The sequence below is a fragment of the Hoplias malabaricus genome, chromosome 12, assembly GCF_029633855.1.
Source record: "Hoplias malabaricus isolate fHopMal1 chromosome 12, fHopMal1.hap1, whole genome shotgun sequence".
NCBI classification, from domain to species: domain Eukaryota; kingdom Metazoa; phylum Chordata; class Actinopteri; order Characiformes; family Erythrinidae; genus Hoplias; species Hoplias malabaricus.
In genome coordinates this window covers 12,993,362-13,011,639 of record NC_089811.1, presented here as the reverse complement: position 1 = coordinate 13,011,639, position 18,278 = coordinate 12,993,362, and the positions used below count along the sequence as shown (strand labels likewise).

Below are 18,278 nucleotides of genomic sequence, written 5' to 3'. Positions count from 1 at the left end.
GTGTTTACATTGCTAAGTAAAACCACTAATATATCACTAGGCTCTGTAAAATGAGCAAAATATGGGAAGAAGGTCAAATTTGGTAAAATTATTAATTAGCATTTCAAACATTAACCTGATGAATTCCTAAATGTTAACATGTGTTAAAGTGATACACTTGCACTGAATAAATTGAATCGAATTATTGATTTAAACTGTCCCTGATAGCAAGGAGATGGCGGACAACTGTCGGCCCACGGAAGGCAAAGTTGGAGGTCCACTAGTGTTTTGCACAGTGTTTTCTCAGAAGTGATTAAACAGAATTTTAGACAAAATGCCACATTTTAGCACTTTTGCATTCACAGTCCAATTTACAATTTTTTCCGTCATTAGGTTCTTTTTTATACTTTATGAATAAGATTAGTAAATAATTTTAAACCAGCACAGTATCAACATTGTTAGCATAATCATGTAAAATCAGGCAAACACATATCTCTCATAGTTGTTGGTAATATTTGTATTAACTTGTTTTCCAGAATAAAAGTGTCTGTGAATTTAAAATCTGTTTGAGGAGATTAAAAATTAGTTATACCCTGCACAGGACAGTAATCTGAGTGGTCCAATGGTGGACCAGCAGTGGTCTACAGTCAGTGGTGTTCCAGCCTTTTTATGCCAGTATAGACCGATATATGCTCGCTGTCTGGGGTATTTAAACTGAGCGGCCATCGAATTAAATCTGGATGAGTAAAACTATGTCTCGCCCATATTCCATCCCATCAAATAGTCCTTTTTCACTTGGCTATGTCATGATAATTAGACGAAATATATTGCAGTGTATTTCTAGATACACTGCAATGTATCTAGATTTTAAGGTAATTTGCAGTTGCATTTTGAATTCAGCATTTTTATAGGGCACTTACAGCAGATGTTTTCACTAATTATGGTACGTTTTTGGATATATAATGTGGAAAAGTTGTTATCATGCCAATATGTACTGTATATGGCGCCAAGTGGTGAGTAAGACCATGATTTTTACAAACAAGCTACTGTCACATTTAAGCTAAATGAGGAAAGCATTGTCTAGCGTGTGAAATGGATGAGGAGTCATGGACAGTGACATTCATCCAGAGTTAAGAGCTGCTGGAGTGCAGCTTGGGGTCACACCTGTCACACTGATTTGCTGATCCCAGAAAAGCAGTTTTGGCCATTAGCAGGAGATGCAAGTGTTGTAAATCCATTATCTTTGCTTTCTGCTGAATAATGGGTATGTCACATAACAGCTAATCAAGCATACCTCTTCTTTCAGATAAGAAAAACATCCACAGGTGTTTTTGGCCACATGAGCACAGTGAAAGCGAGCTAACAAAGTATGCAGAGCAACGGATGGACTGCAATCTATAATTGAAGAACTATAAATTGGACCTATGAATAAGAGACCCTTCATTAATTTTCAAGCAAACCCCTGCTCTGTGTAATTGTTATAAAAATACAATTCTATATTTTTGTACACCTTCAAAGTTGTTAAATGGAGGAATACACCAGCAGTTATTTTTTTCTTCGTAAATTTGTGCCTTGGTGGCCTCCTTCAATTTCCTTGGTGACCTTTTAGACCCATAGAATTGGGTTGTTGTCTCATAGCGAGACATGTACAGAAACACTTGTCAATATCACCCACCTATGGAGCTTGAATAGAACAACATCCTCAATCCTTTTCATGCTTTTCAAAATTCTAAGATCAAAATTGGTAATGTCCAAATGCCTACAGATTGCGTTTCTCAGCCATGGCTCAGTCAGTGATGCAAAGAGAGAAAGTCTGGGCCATTTCTGACTGAGACATTTCAGTTGTTTCCCATTTACCAAGCCAGGGCTGTGTATCAACACAAGGCCTTTTCAGTGTGCAAATAAACCGGAGAGCTCGCGAATAGTATTGGATTAAGACAGCGAATCTCTGCTTTAACTGAGGGGCACGGTGGCGTAACGACCATTTTGTTGCCGGACAGTACCAGGATGAGGGATCAGGGTTGTTGCCTCACTGATAGCATCACCATCTATCAGGAGTTTGGTTTGTTCTCTTAGTATATGCTGCATAGCAACAGGTAAATTGAGGTGAAATTTGAGGGTTTCACGAGAAAGGGCATTCTGTGTAAAACCTGTGCCAATCTGGCCATGGGGAACAGTTGATCAGTTGTGGTGACCCCTCATGGGAGCACTCAAAAGTGGAACAACAATATTTACAAAGTTTCTATGTGCTTTGGAATTAAAGTGTAGCACACATAAGAAAGTAGAAATATATAATCTATTATTTTAATTCTTTTAACAAAATGTAATATGCATTTTTGGTATGTGTTGGACCATAGTCCAGCTATAAGACCAAACCCTGGCCAACCCTGTGAAAACAAGGAGGCACTGCATGGTGCTCTAAACCACCATGGTAGCCAGTCCGACTCCAGCATTCCAGTCACACTGTGCCAGTTACCAACCCTCTAACCAGCAGGAGTCCCAGATCATTTCACTTCCTTCACCATGTTTGACAAGTTAGTGTTCAGTTTATTCTTCACCCATCAGAAGTTTACCACTTGCCTTAGTACCACTTGAGGTTACTCACTCAACCTGAACTGTAGCATAGTCAGTAAAACTATTCAAGTATTAAAGAGGACATACTAGATTCCTTAAAGGTGTCATTCAAAAAGGTGTCATTCATAAACAAAATCACTTTACATTTCAGAAATAAATTTGCTAGTTCTCCAGTCTGTTTTACATGATTGAAACCGGTCTAATGTGTTTACAAAGCCCCGTGTCTGTAAATGAGTAAAAAAACTTGGTCCAGTATGCTAGTCTCTCTCTCTCTCTCTCTCTCTCCAAAAAATTCACAAATGTTATGTACTATAAATGAATATTGGCAGAAAAAATGCTAAATGAGTCATACTTCCATCCTCTACACATTTGCGAATAAACTTCAGACCTAGGCACACTCTCACTCACTCTCTCCCTCTCTCTCTATCTCACTCTCGCTCTCACTCTCTCTGCTTATGGCAGAAGCATCTGGATTTGTTTTTAGTCATTGGAGACAGCTCACAACGTTGAAAAGCATGAACCAGGAAGAGGATATTGCTCTATTCCTGCTCCATAGGTGGGTAGTATTGACTTATTTTTGCTGTTTCAGATCACTTAAGCTGGAAATGTCTCCAAACCCGGGAGATGGCTAACTGCATTACCGAAAATGCTACAAAAATAAACATCTCGAATTACAAACGAGTTTCTGTGGTAATTCAAACAGTGAATAAAAACTTACAGACAATTCCACCTTAAAAGACATCAGTTTGTGGGTTGGTAGGATGCTCAAGTTGGATGACAAAATTAAATAGTTGTCATTTATATGCTGTTTTTTCATATATTCCACAAAGTTTCAAACCCACCAAAACAATTAATTGATATGTGTAAAGTTATGTTTTCAAAAGAGATATGAAGAAATTTTAAAATCTGTTTTTAGGTTTAGGGCAAGACTTTTTTCTTTACACAATGTTCTAGGTCACATAGGCCTCATTTATAGAGAGACATCCATCCATCCATCCATTATCTGTAACCGCTTATCCAATTTAGGGTCGCGGGGGGTCCAGAGCCTACCTGGAATCATTGGGCGCAAGGCGGGAATACACCCTGGAGGGGACGCCAGTCCTTCACAGGGCAACACAGACACACACACATTCACTCACACACTCACACCTACGGACACTTTCGAGTCACCAATCCACCTGCAACGTGTGTTTTTGGACTGTGGGAGGAAACCGGAGCACCCGGAGGAAACCCACGCGGACACGGGGAGAACACACCAACTCCTCACAGACAGTCACCCGGAGCGGGAATCGAACCCACTATAGAGAGACAATATTTCTATATATTACATTATGAACAAATATGAATAAATATATATAATGTTTAGGTTATGATATTATAATATGTTTTGCCCTCAGAAAGTTAAATCTGCAAATGCATTTAATTTTTTTTCTTTTTTTCCCCCTTCATATTATGTCCTCTTTAAAACTTTTGACATGTGATATATGTGCATGAATTATATCAGATCCTGGCAGTTGTCCACAATCACAATCTCTGGATCAGTTGTAGTATGTTCTAATATTGCCTGTATTTACAAGTTTTTGACTCAAGTGCATCTGATGATCCTCCATTTAAAGGCTAGTCCTAGAAGACCTTGCAGTGAAGCGTATGTATTGATGCAATGCTTTGCTATAGGTGTTCTATAGGTGACCCAATCCTTTGTGAAGTTTCGTTATTAAGGGAATGCCGAGAGGGAGCAGTCCTCATGCAGTATTTATCAGCAAAGCACACATTCATCCATGTTTAATAGGGGGATCATGGCACGGCGCCATGCGGAATAATGGGAATGTTCGCTAAGGGATAATTATAAATGTCTTTTACAGTGCAGTAATTCACCAACTGATCCATTTAGTGCTGCTTGGCTATGCATGCAATGGCATCATTAGAGACACCCCCTTTATTTATTTAGTGCCAGGCTGACAGGGGGAGGCCTGGGGAACCTCTGGACACGTCCACGTCCCCCTGTCAGCCGCCGGCACACTGCGGGGTCAGCGAAAATCACAGATCTTGAGTGATGAGAGGAATAATTAGCATATTTCTCGGTGGCTATCATGTGTCGCTAGGTACCTGCCTCACTCACTGTGTGGCCCTAAACATTGGTAATGACCATGGAGAAAGACGACAGTTAAACATATTTATCTCCCTTCTCTCAGCCATTGGCTTAACTGACACTGCACTTTGCTGGTTCATTTTGTACATTACCAATAGATGTCACTTTCTTGCTCTTGACTCTTAAAAATAAATGTGCCACAACAGGTTCTTTGAGCTATGCCACAGATGAACCACGTTTGGTTCCATAAAGAACCATGTCTGGTAAACCCTGGGCTTAAACTGGTCAGTATGAAAAAGGGGGGAGACGGGGTGATGGAGGGTGCGATGGTGTTTGACACGGGGATGGAGTGAGAGTGAAGGGGTATATATGCAGCTGTGGAGAGGTAATTGGGGCATGGTCTAGCTCATGGTGACTTCACATATAGCTCTATGTAACTTGGTATTAATTTAATTGGCTTTAATAATGCATCAAGACCCTTATAATGATCTGTATTTGAATATAAGCTTAAAGGCCTTTTAAATGAAAATGTATTTACAAAATGAATATAATACTTATTAACAAATATAAAAAAAAAATGTAAATGTTTAAAATGCCATCCCTGAGTTCTTCAAGTTTGATTGATGGTTTACATTATTATTTATTAAAATACAAAAATGAGGAATAACTAGGTGCTTATTAATTATGCACAGATCAGTTTTCATTTAAAAGGAACTCTAATGTATATATATATATATATTTGGTTCATGCATTCATTATGCATTCATCCTGTTTAGACTACTGCAACTCCCTCTTCATTTTAGACCCCTACTGTCTTTCTTTTAGTAGTGTTCTTTTGATAGTGGTCTCTTGTCAGTCCCTAAAGTCAGAGTAGTTACTCCTGGTGGTAGATCATTCTGCGTTACGGCACCCAAACCCTTTACCAGAAAGTCTTCACCTCTGCTCTTCACTTTCTTCTTTTAAACCACAACTAAAAACCTACCTCTTCTCTCAGTACTTCTACACTCCCCTCTCTTTCTCTCTCTCTTTTCTTCTACCTTCTCTCTGTGTAAAGTGACCTAGGGTATTAGAAAGATGTTATATGAATGCAACTTATTATTCCTTAATTCAATGTCTGTAACCGCTTATCCAGTTGAGGGTCATGGTGGGTCTGGGGCCTATCCAGAATCACTGGGTGCAACACACCCTGGAGGGGCTACCAGTCCTTCTCAGGGACACACACACACACACACACACACACATTCACTCACACCTATGGTTACGGTCATTAATCTTACCCTACAATTACATTATTTGTCAGAAAATTTGTGGATATTTTTATCCAGTGTATTCTGCAATGTTTAGGTACTCCACCTACAATGAAAGGGACACGCTGGAACAGCTGCACATGAGCCCAAGGTCACCATGCTCAGTGCCAAGCATGGGCTTGAATTGTTGGTCTATGATTTGGGTGGATCATAATACTGATGTGGTGGTGGTGTGTTAGTGTGTGTTAGCCTGGTACAAGTGGATCAGACGCAGCAGTGCTGCTGGAGTTTTTAAACCTCTTTTTGATACTGCCGGACTGAGCACAGTCAACCAGAAATATTGAGCCGACATTGTCCTGTGTCTACTGATGAAGGATTAGAGGAGAACCAATACACGCTGTGCAGCAACAGATGAGCTACTGTTTCTTACTTTACAACTTATGGCTGGTCCAATGAGGTAGGTGTGGTAACAGATTGGCACTTTCCACTGCATGGAACCTATACAACAGTAATTCACTCAGCACAGGTCTTTTGCCTTTCCACTGGCCAAACCTGGTACCTGGTCTCTGGAACTGGGTAAGTTTTCATTCCCTGCTTGCTCAAGGTTATAATTGTGCCAAGTACATACTAAATGGTGACGTGTAAACCCTGCAGAGCACTGACTGGCCAGAGCCATATCAATTCTTCACAAAATGCAGAGCTCATTCAAATTCAGCACAAACCCGCTGCTTGTAAAACCCTTTAAATTACAGCAGCTTTCAAATTTATTTTTATCAGACTCACAGCAGTAGCTTTTAACATTACCTCGAGGCGACTAACTTTACCACTGCAGTTGTTATGGTTTTCAAATTCAGTGATTCCTGTTAGAGATGGGGTTTTGAGACGTCACTTGCTCCATTTTGCTGGGGAGCCCTGCCAGTGGGGCAGGCTTTAAGCTTTAAGCAAGCCAAGTCGGGCCATGTTGAGTCGAGACATGTAGAGCCAGGCCCATGTGGTGGAAAGGCGACAAAAGTGGACAGTGAATGGGCACAGTATTTAAAAACTCCAGCAGCACTGCTGTGTCTGATCCACTCATGCTGTGTCTTATCCATTCATACTAGTTTAACACACACTAACACATCACCACCATGTCAATGGTAAATGTGGTGGTCCTGTGGAGATCATGACCATTTAAAGAGCAGGCTGGGCTCAATAAAGTGTTTAGAGCAACAGATGGACTATAGTCTGTAATTGTAGAACCACACAGTGCTTCTACGTGGTCAGCACAGCTGATAACATGGACAGTGAGTGTAGAAACTAGTAGGTTTATTTGCTATAGCCGCTCTCTTTCTGTGATCTTTGCTTTATGTTATTTCTGGGCCTGGATTTTCATAGTGTTCTGTTTTACAGAGTGGAATTGCCTGTAATTATTGTCTGCCTGTTTCCTAGACCTTTCTGCCTGCTTTAATGATGATTCCCTCAAAAGAGCTCATAAACTAGCTGTGAACATGACTCCCGCAGCCTCAGCCTGCTGTTTGTTCTATTCTGGATGCATGTATTAGCAATATCAATATGTTTTTGAAATTTCTTTCTCCAGGAATTTAGCACCTTAACGATAATTGGATAGAGTTGAGGTCTAGCTTTCTTGTCTTCTGTTTTCTTATATATGAAGTGCTTGACAAATATTTGTGTTAAACGCAAAAATGACTTGATGAACAACTTTCGTAGCTCAACAAGCTCTTGTTATCATTTACATGCAATGGGGAAAGGTTCAAAAAGAAAGATGTGTTTTGAAGTGGTTCAAAAAAATCATGTTGAATTCTGTATTTATTGAAGAATCCAAAATGGGGGGAAAGAGAAACTGAAAAAATGGTAGTTCCTATGGATATGACTGGGATTTGAAAGGTGTGTTGTGTTATGAACTTTTGGAACTGGGTGAAACTGTTAATGCTACAAACTACAAATGCTATCACCGAACCAAATAATGGTAAACAACAATTTATGACAAAGAATTGTGTCACGTGAAAATGCTTGATGACGACACTATGACAACACTATTATGTTAGTCCAGGAAACCTTATTGACGCTGGACGGGAGTTTTCTGGATCAGACAAAGCTATTTCTTTTTTGTTGAAGTGCAAAAATGGGTTGATGAGTCCATTGCGTAAAAACCTTTTTCACTGCTGGAATTTGAGGCCACCCAAACGCTGGTGTAATGTGACAGATTTCACAAAGATAAAACATTGCAAGTATGTCTTGTTCACACAGTTAACTTTGCTTAGATTGTTTTTTTTTTGGTCTAGTGGTGATGGTCCATCACTCTTGTTTTAGCTGTTCTACAAAATGCCAGGGCTTTATACCCCTCTAGTTGACGTTTGGAATTGGCCATTGGCCTCCTGTGATCTTTCCTGTGATGTGGTTTATTTCTCTAATTAGAAAATGTATCTACGAATATTTCAAATCAAAGTGGGGCAAAGTTACAATTGAGCTCCTAATGTTAAAAACGTTTTTTTAAATAAAAAGGTGTAAGGTCACAAGTCCATAAAATTTGTGAAAGCCATTCAAAAATGAGTTAATTTAGTTTCCCCTTTAAATGACTTGTGTAATACTTTTTTTAACACTCTACTTGGGAATCAAGCACACACTTTGCTCCAAAGCTTTATAGCAGTTGTAGGATTGCTATGCAACGCTTACATAATTTCACACTGAGGTGTCAAGAATATTAGATTATACACACATCACTAGCACTGTTCCCTGCTGCCTTACCTGCTACTCCCTGAGCTGGACAAATACATTTTTCCACATGAGACTATGTGCGTCACTCGTCCTGTCATTTCACAATTTACTGAACAAATGCAAACACACCACATGTAGGAAACGGAGCTCAGATTTAGGGGGCTATATTAAAATCCTGCCACAGAGTTTACATTTGGGTCACATTTGTAACTGAGAATGCTGAAGTAGTATACATGGAATTCTCGTCTTGTTAAATGTCTGACTGATATATCAGATGATATTTGTGACTGGCAGCAAAATTGCTATTGCCTATAAATGGGGTGTTTTATCATGTTATTATTATTATTATTATTTTAAGTTGCCCAAAACATTATCAAATCAATATAGGGCAGTCTGCTTAACTGTATAGTAATAAAATGGTGCTCAAAAATATTGGATATAATAATAATTAGTATAACAATTTATAAAATGTGAAATGTAGCCAGAATTAACCTATAGCAAAAGGTTAAATAGTAATATATATATATATATATATATATAAAATAATAATAATAATAATAATAAAAAGGTTTGCATTATTTGGCTGGACCACCACCATAAGCATCACTGATTTTTCTGTGTTGGGGAGATAGTCAGTCATGTGCATCCAAAATATATTCCCCTTCTTTTAGAAGTTGAGTGTATTTTAGAAATTATAAACATTTTGACATTTCTTGCAACAGTTAATCTGGTCATCAAACATTTTCCCTGGCTGTAATGCAGTGGTCCTATGATGGTATTTTTGGATTAGTTACTTACTGTATGCACAGCCATATGCCTCCACTCTCAGCCCCACCCTGCCACTGGAGCTCCACTCTAGAGGAACAAACCTTAGGAAGCGGGTTCTGATGGACTGGCTCAGTTTGAGGTGGACTACAGAGTCTGAATTCATGTTCCCCACCAATCTCTGCAAGCACAAGATGGAAAAAAATAACATTTATAAAATAACACAAGAAACATGACTGGGTGTATTTATTTATATTCATGATGACATTAAATGCAGTTTATCCTTGCAGGCACTTGATCTCCATATGTTCCAAATCAAAATGTTCAGAACACTGTTACACACAGAGAGAAGTAAACGCAGTCTGTATCATGTAGCTCATCCCCTGATATAGCCTCATAACTCTGGATGTGAGTCACGTACGATCTTGAAATGAGATGGAATGGAAAGGGCAGACTCTACAGATTCAGGACATGTTTGAACCATATATCCACACTGTATTATCACACAGATATATTGAATTTGACATTGAATTTATAGACCCCAGAGGGCTAATATTCATATGCTATGTTTATAATAAATTTAGTACAGGATCTCTGATACATCCAGGCCACTAGGTGTCAGTGTAATTACTGTTGCATATTATGAAGGAGAATCAATGGAGAAAATGGCTGTAACCAACACGTCACCCTTTTTCACGCAACATCTTAAATGTGTCTGTTTTTATGTGCTCTGTCCAGTTGCTCTTTTATGTTGCTGTCGACCTGTCAGCTTTCCTTTACTCTAAGCGCTCCCATGAGTCATGCACTGCTACTAGAACACATGGAACTAAGTGTAGAATTTCCTGTTTACGAGATTCGCCGTAAGTGGTTTTAAAATGGTGTCTATTGTAGTGGTGTCCATTTAATGAAAGCCTTGGAACTGGGCTGAAACGTCAGGTTTGAGTTAATAGTCTGTTATTTTCGCTACAATATAAAGTGAGTGCTGCTGACCATTTTTCTTCCTATGCTCTGCGACACAGGTCTTCAAATCCAAATCTTGGGCCTAGGTTCCAGGCCACGATTTTAAATTGTGTAATTCTGGAAGGCTGTTTTAAGGCTGGGTGGCACAGTGGCGCAGCAGGTAGTGTCGCACTCACATAGCTCCAGGGGCTTGGAGGTTGTGGGTTCAGTTCCCGCACCGGGTGACTGTCTGTGAGGAGTTGGTGTGTTCTCCCTGTGTCCGTGTGGGTTTCTTTCGGGTGCTCCGGTTTCCTCCCACAGTCCAAAAACACACATTTAATAGGTGGATTGGCAACTCAAAAGTGCCCGTAGGTGTGAGTGAATGTGTGTGTCTGTGTTGCCCTGTGAAGGACTGGTGCCCCCTTCAGGGTGTATTCCTGCCTTGCGCCCAATGATTCTAGTTAGGCTCTGGACCCACCGTGACCCTGAACTGGATAAGCGGTTACAGATAATGAATGAATGAATGTTTTAAGGCTGACTCTCCATTTTGGCATCTGATTCCAACTACACTCTTAAAATATGGGTTCTTCAAGTGTTTTTAGTAAAGGCAGTGGTTTGATTCTTTGAATGGTAAAATATTCCTTAAGGCTGATGCTGAATATGTTGTGCTATGATTCTATAGCACTGTTTTTGAAAATGGTTCTATAGAGCCTCAAAAAGGATTCCTTTATTGTTACAAAATCCAGCTTGTTACATTACAAGAATCATTTTAGTGCTATTTAGAACCATTTTCTGAAATTTGCAACATAGCACCGGCAGAGCAACATATCCTCCATCAATCTGAAGAACGATTTTCACTATGCAAATGGTTCTATGTAGAAATCATGGTACCCTCAAAGAACCCTTCTTTTTTTTAAGTGTGTACTGTAGACAAATGCCCGGGATCGTATTATTAATAGACACCTCAACAGTTTACATAAATGTCAACTTGTTTTCATCTGCTAATCTCCCTAATGCCTGAGTTGTTAGGCCCTGACTCAGCCTCAGTTAAGATGTGCGTGGAGTACGAGAAGAGTTTAACAGAAGCCCACACGGTCCGGCGTGAATCACAGTGTACAGGACCTGTGGGAAAATGTCAATGTTCCTCCAGCATTCTGCACTCCTCCCTATGAGAAAGAGAGTGATAAATAACTCCACCATCATGCCCCACGACAATATCACGCAACACCCTCCCTCACAAATCTGTCCAAACATTCCGTGCCCAGACATTGTTCTGCTGCCAAGAAGACTTTTCTTCGGAGTGTGACTTTTCACGGTGTACACACATATTGTAGTGACAAAAGTTTATTGTTATTAAATATCATTTTATACACAGAAAGGAAAATATGTGATGACAGATACAAAGCTTTTTAACTTTCCTAGATGCCACAAAGCTCCAGGGTCTCTGGGTACTTGGTTTTAGCTTTGCCATGGGTAAAGTGCGGAGTTTGGTGTGTTCTCCCTGTGTCTTTATGGGTTTCCTCCCAGAGTCCAAACACACATGTTGGTAGGTGGATTGACTGTGTGAATGTATGAAATTAACCACACACACACCAACAGTTGGGAGGCCATGTTTGAACTTGCAGGACGCTGGAGCTGTGTGGTAGTGTGGCACCTCATATTTTTAAATGGTTTACTTATTTTTAATTTAAACAAAACAGAAAGTGATTTGAACAGTGGGTTCAAAATTCTCCCCCTTCAATCTGTGACAATAAACTATTGTCTGCACCTCACAGTTCACCCAATATTAAAGACAGTTACTGGATGTTCTATATATATAGACATGTTAGAGGATATGTAGTGCCCCCGTTCAAGAGCAGTTATCGCGCTCTCTACCAATAAACTGAAGTGTACTCGCAGGGACTTGACACCATAGTCCCTTTCAACAGTTTACAATAAGAATTTTTGGTTAAAGTGCAGCTCAGAGAATAATGGCACTTTTCCACTACATGGTACCTACACTTTTTTTTTTTATTTTGCTTTTCTATTAGGCAAATTTGGCTCCTGGTATCTGGAACCAGGTATTTTATTAGCACCTGCTTGACTGTGGTTCTAAGTGGCTGAAGTAGGAACTAAACCATAACATGTAAACCTTGCAGAGCACTGGTTGGCCAGAGAGTCATCAATCTACATGCCAAAATGCAGATATCCAGCACCAACTAGCCATTTGTAAAATCCCTAGGCTACAGTAGAGATCACATCTGCTTTTATCTGACTCCCAAGGGCAGCTTGTAAAATTACGCTGTGATCTTTTGAAGAGGTTCAAACTTGCCTTGAATTGGTCGCTGACCAAATAATTCAATAAGAGTTGGATGCTGCAACAAGGAATGAAAAACTGTACTGATCTGTCTGAACTGATGCATGGCTAAGCCGTGTTGAGTCCCAAAAAATTAAAACAATACACATATACAGGTACTGGTCATAAAATTAGAATACTATGAAAAAGTTGATTTATTTCAGTAACTCCATTCAAAAAGAGAAACTTGTACATTATACTCATTCATTACACACAGACTGATATATTTAAAGTGTTTATTTCTTTTAATTTGATGATTATAACTGACAACTAATAAAAACCCCAAATTCAGTATCTCAGAAAATTAGAATATTACTTAAGACCAATACAACAAAAAAGATTTTAGAAATGCTGGCTAACTGAAAAGTATGAACATGAAAATTATGAGCATGTACAGCACTCAATAGTTAGTTGGGGCTCCTTTTGCCTGTATTACTGTAGCAATGCGGCGTGGCATGGAGTCAATCAGTCTGTGGCACTGTTCAGGTGTCATGAGAGCCCATGTTGTTCTGATAGTGGCCTTCAGCTCTTCTGCATTGTTGGGTCTGGCATATTGCATTTTCCTCTTCACAATACCCCATAGATTTTCTATGGGGTTAAGTTCAGAGTTTGCTGGCCAATTAAGAACAGGGATACCATGGTCCTTAAACCAGGTATGGGTAGCTTTGTCACTGTGTGCAGGTGCCAAGTCCTGTTGGAAAATGAAATCTGCATCTTCATAAAGTTGGTCAGCAGCAGGAAGCATGAAGTGCTCTAAAACTTCCTGGTAGACGGTTGTGTTGACCTTGGAACTCAGAAAACACAGTGGACCAACAACAGCAGATGACATGGCACCCCAAACCATCACTGACTGTGGAAACTTTACACTGGACCTCAAACAATGTGGATTCTGTGCCTCTCCTCCTCTGCCTTTCCAAAGGAAAAGCAAAATTTACTTGCATCAGAGAACATAACTTTGGACCACTCAGCAGCAGTCCAGTGCTTTTTGTCTTTAGCCCAGACGGGACGCTTCTGATGCTGTCTCTTGTTTAAGAGTGGCTCCACACAAGGAATGCGACAGCTGAAACCCATGTCTTGCATACATCTGTGCGTGGTGGCTCTTGGTCTGACTCCAGCTGCAGTCCAGTCTTTGTGAACCTCTCCCAAATTTTTGAACACGTTTTGTTTCACAATCCTCTCCAGGGTGTGGTTATCCCTATTGCTTGTACACTTTTTTTCTACCACATCTTTTCCTTCCCTTCACCTCTCTATTAATGTGCTTGGACACAGAACTCTGTGAACAGCCAGCCTCTTTACAATGACCTTTTGTGTCTTGCCCTGCTTGTGTAAGGTGTCAATGGTAGTCTTTTGGACAACTGTAAAGTCAGCAGTCTTCCCCATGATTGTGTAGCCTACAGAGCTTTTGATTTAATTAGCTGATTAGAGTGTTGAAGCAGGTGTCTTCAATATTGAACCTTTTCACAATATTCTAATTTTCTGAGATACCTAATTTGGGGTTTTCATTAGTTAAATAATCAAATTAATAGAAATTAACACTTGAAAAATATCAGTCTGTGTGTAATGAATGAGTATAATATACAAATTTAACATTTTGAATGGAATTACTGAAATAAATCAACTTTTTATGATATTCTAATTTTATGACAAGAACCTGTACACGATGAGTAAACAATGCCACCACTGTTGTTGTGATTTCCAAAGCCAGTGGTTGTATTTAGAGAATGTGGTTTGCGACGTTACCAGTTACATTTCTCAGAGAGCTGTGATAGTGGAATACAAACCAGTTACAAAAAAGAGAATAGAATCAAGTTTAGTAGTGATCGACCGATATGGGTTTTTTGATGGCCGATGTCGATTTTTAGACAGCAGTAGTGACCGATGGCCGATATGTAAAGCCGATATTCCCATACCTCAGGCAGTGAATAAACTAGAGACATTATCATGATTTATTTTTACAGAAAACCCTTAAAATTTGTAAAAGAAACCATTTAGAGGTCCTGAAATATATATGAAGTAGTGAAAAGCTTATGAAAACCACAAAAAACATGTAGGCACTTGTCTTATTTTTGAAAAAAAAAAAATGTTAGTGACTATAAACTGAAGATTTCATGAGTCGCATTCCTTTTTTTTTTTTAATTGTGTCTCCAGGGGTCTACTTTCATCAGGTAAAATTTGGAGTTGATACCTCCTACTGATTTGAAGTTATTCAAGCTGGAGCAGACAGTGGACAGGTGGCCTCTCCAAGTGTCTCTTTAGACCCCAAGCTCTCCATAAGGAAAATTATTATTTTTACTGCAAAACTACAGTCTATATATCTTTTCTATACCTAATGTCAACATCTTAGTGTTTTTCTTTACTTTCTATGAGAAACTAGTCTCCTGTCCCTCATCAAGTGGCCATTTGCCCTCACCAAACATTAAAAACCCTTAGGTATGGTGTGTTTTATTCTAATATACTGAGTTTATTTCTGATGTTTACACTTGTTTCTCACTGAGTACAGTGTTCCTTTAAATGACTGATGTGTTAAAAGGCGAGAGCTGCACTCTGATTGGCTGTAGAGCAAGGCAACCCCACACCCCTTGCTGCATTTAAATGCCCTCAGTGGGGGAAATGTCACTAGTAAAAGACATCTAAGCTTTGAAACATGTTTATTGACTTGATTATTGTTTGTGGAACTTGTGGCTGCCAAACAGAACCGTTTGAGTCTCTCTCGCGGTGTCTGGGTCTGTTAGACGCTGAAAACATATGCGCTCTGCTGCGTGTTTGTCCCTCCTACTTGGGTGTGCATACACGGCAGGTTTTTTTTTCGGCCAGTACTCTTGACACAAACATGAGGATTACTCACAAATGATTTGACGGAGAAACTCAGATTTAGTCTCGTTTTGAAGGGGACTATCTAAGGTAAGCGCTGCTGTGCTAACTTTGTGTGTGAGCCGCTTGTGGGCTCTTCAGGCTTCGAGAAGCTGCGGTTTTGCCATTAATGAAGAAGAAATCTGAAGTTTGGAATATCTTTTATTGTTTTAGCTTTAATTCCTTAGTCCTACATTTTAGTGTATATCTTCATGATCCCGAGAGTCTGACCTTTTGATTGGTGTATGATATGTACACATTACTCAAATATGGTGCCGTGAAAAATCTGAAAATCTGTACTGTCACTAATATTTTTTCATAACAATTTCCAATAACATAGCAAAATATTATTTTTATATATATTTTTATTAATATATCAAGTGAGATTATATATAAAATGATTAAATCAATGAAAATCAGTGACTTTAAGCTTTAATTTGGTACTTTAACTGTTGACTTTGGACCTGCAGTACTTGAGATATAATGACGGATATAACAATGAGTGATTTTTTTATAGGCCCAGCCGACCAATGACCGAAATAAGAGGCTAAATAACGCTGGGTCTCTATGTTACAACTATCAACTCAGTTGTTTATGATGCAGATTATTGAGTGTATGTTACAAAGAGCAGCCAGTAACAAATAGTGAGAGCTGAAGAAGAGAAAATAATTCATACCGTTTTCTCTGATGAGACGGCATGCAGCTACAGGTTGGAGACATGTACTCCCGTACTTGTGCTCAATGATGTCTGTCTGTAAGATGGTAAAATGGACGCAAGGGGTGCTCTAACAGCCAGAATGATGGAGCTGCCCACAGCATTGCCTGTGTGCATTATGTAAATATCGGCCTCTTGCGCTAAATTATGGGCCCATGCCGATTATGCCAAAAATCAGCCGATTAATCGGCCGGCCGATATATCGGTCGATCACTAAAATATAGTAGGCACCATTCGGTGGAAAAGCGGCATAAATTGACGTGTTTGAAAGGGCCTGGCTTGAACATGAGAACTGTCTCTAATGACTATTAACTTTGAATTTACATCATTAATAAAACAAGAACACAGAGCCAGACACTGAAAATACATTTACCAAACACTGTAAATGATTTGTGTTTTTAGACTTCGCGAATGATTTGAAATCTGTATATGACATGTTATTGCATCTTTTGGTTCTAGATTTTTAGACCTCTCTCCATTCAAACAGATAGGAGCCTAGTCTTGTATGAGTGGAATTAACTGCCTGGGGGCACTGCCAAGATGGCTGTTGAGTGGACAGACATTCTTATTTAACTGTACACTGGTAATGGTTCTTTGCACACTATCCATAATTGCTCCCAATATGTTTTTGTAGCGATACATTAAGTCAGTGAGGGCTCTAAAACATAGTTCTGCTGGGTTTTTATAATAAACTCTGCAACACATATTGAGGATAATTATTCATGATCGTATATCATCAGATTTTCCAACCCATGTGTTATTTCCAAGCAACATCAGCAAAACAGAAGCAAAAATGCTAAAAACTCTAAAGTACACATTTTAGCTAAAGTACACCAAGTTCCAGGAGGAGGAACAGGAGTTTAAAATTGATGCCCTCGCTGTCAGGGCATGGGCGGACAACCAAACCAGCAGGCGCTTAACAAAAAGGAGCCCATTTCATACTTTTACCCAATTCAACAGCCAGAAATGTGCCCTGTTAGCTGAAATGTGAAGATATATATGACACAAAAGCCACATTAACCAAGTCTGGAGATGATAATAAGTACATAAATACATCTCTTCTGTTAATGAAGCAGAAAGCAGACATAAGAGCCTGAAAACAAAAGATATTTTACTGTTTTCCATGTTGCGATCAATTTATTTTTTGAAAAAAGCTTGCCGAAGCCTTTCACCCTCACTGTCAGCACCCAACTGCTTGGTGAGAGAGCTGCTCAGTTTTACTTTTTATAATTGTCTGCTTCTCCGACTAGAAATAGTGCAAAATGCATCACTTTAAGAAGGATTGTAACTCCCCAGACGGTAGAAAACAGCAACTCAGCTCTGTATTACTCATGTCCATATATAAATATATAGCCTATGTTATATATAAAAGTTTTGTGGTTACACCTTATGTGAATGCAGCTATTTTAAAGCCACTGTCCACTCATTTTTAAGTTTATAAAAATGTATGTTTATCTTACAGAGATATAACAGAATACACATTTATCCCATGTATTTATATAGCATAATTTAGCTTGAGTTATTAGCCAAAATAAAATGAAATAAATAAATAAATAAATAAATAGATAACCCTGTGTGCTGACTGATCTTAGCTGCGAGGGCAATCACAGAATGATTGAGAGTGGTATCATCATGGCAATGTAAATAATGTGGCTTTAGCACTGGGTTGTTAGCGCTAACAAGTACCTCATACAGACAGGAATAAATAAATAAATATTTAAATAAAGAAAATACAATAAATACATTTAAGGAATAGTGATATAGAGCTTAAAGGCAATCCGCAGTGGAACTATGGTCAATGACATGTACAGTGAATGATCACTGGTTTACAAACACCCACCTTAAAATGGACTCATTGTCAATTTTATCAGCTCCACTGACCATACAGGAACACTTTGTTGTTCTACAATTACAGAGAGTAGTACAATTGATTTTCTGCATACTTTATCTCCATTTTACCCTCCTCTTCAATGTTCAGGCCCACGTTTGACCACAATAGAGCAGGTATAATTTGGGTGGTGGATCAGTGGTTCTGTGGGGGGTCCTGTGCCTTGAAGAGCAGGGTGATAA

At 39.1% G+C, this 18,278-nt stretch overlaps 1 protein-coding gene across 1 annotated transcript in view; it reads right to left on the bottom strand.

Moving 5' to 3' along the window:
• The window catches only part of cntnap5a (contactin associated protein family member 5a), a 181,014-nt gene that overhangs the window by 83,897 nt on the left and 78,839 nt on the right, over positions 1-18,278 (bottom strand). The window contains exon 4 of the mRNA XM_066685845.1: positions 9,403-9,550. Coding sequence (XP_066541942.1) covers positions 9,403-9,550 — 148 coding nt within the window. The remainder of the gene's footprint in view (positions 1-9,402; positions 9,551-18,278) is intronic.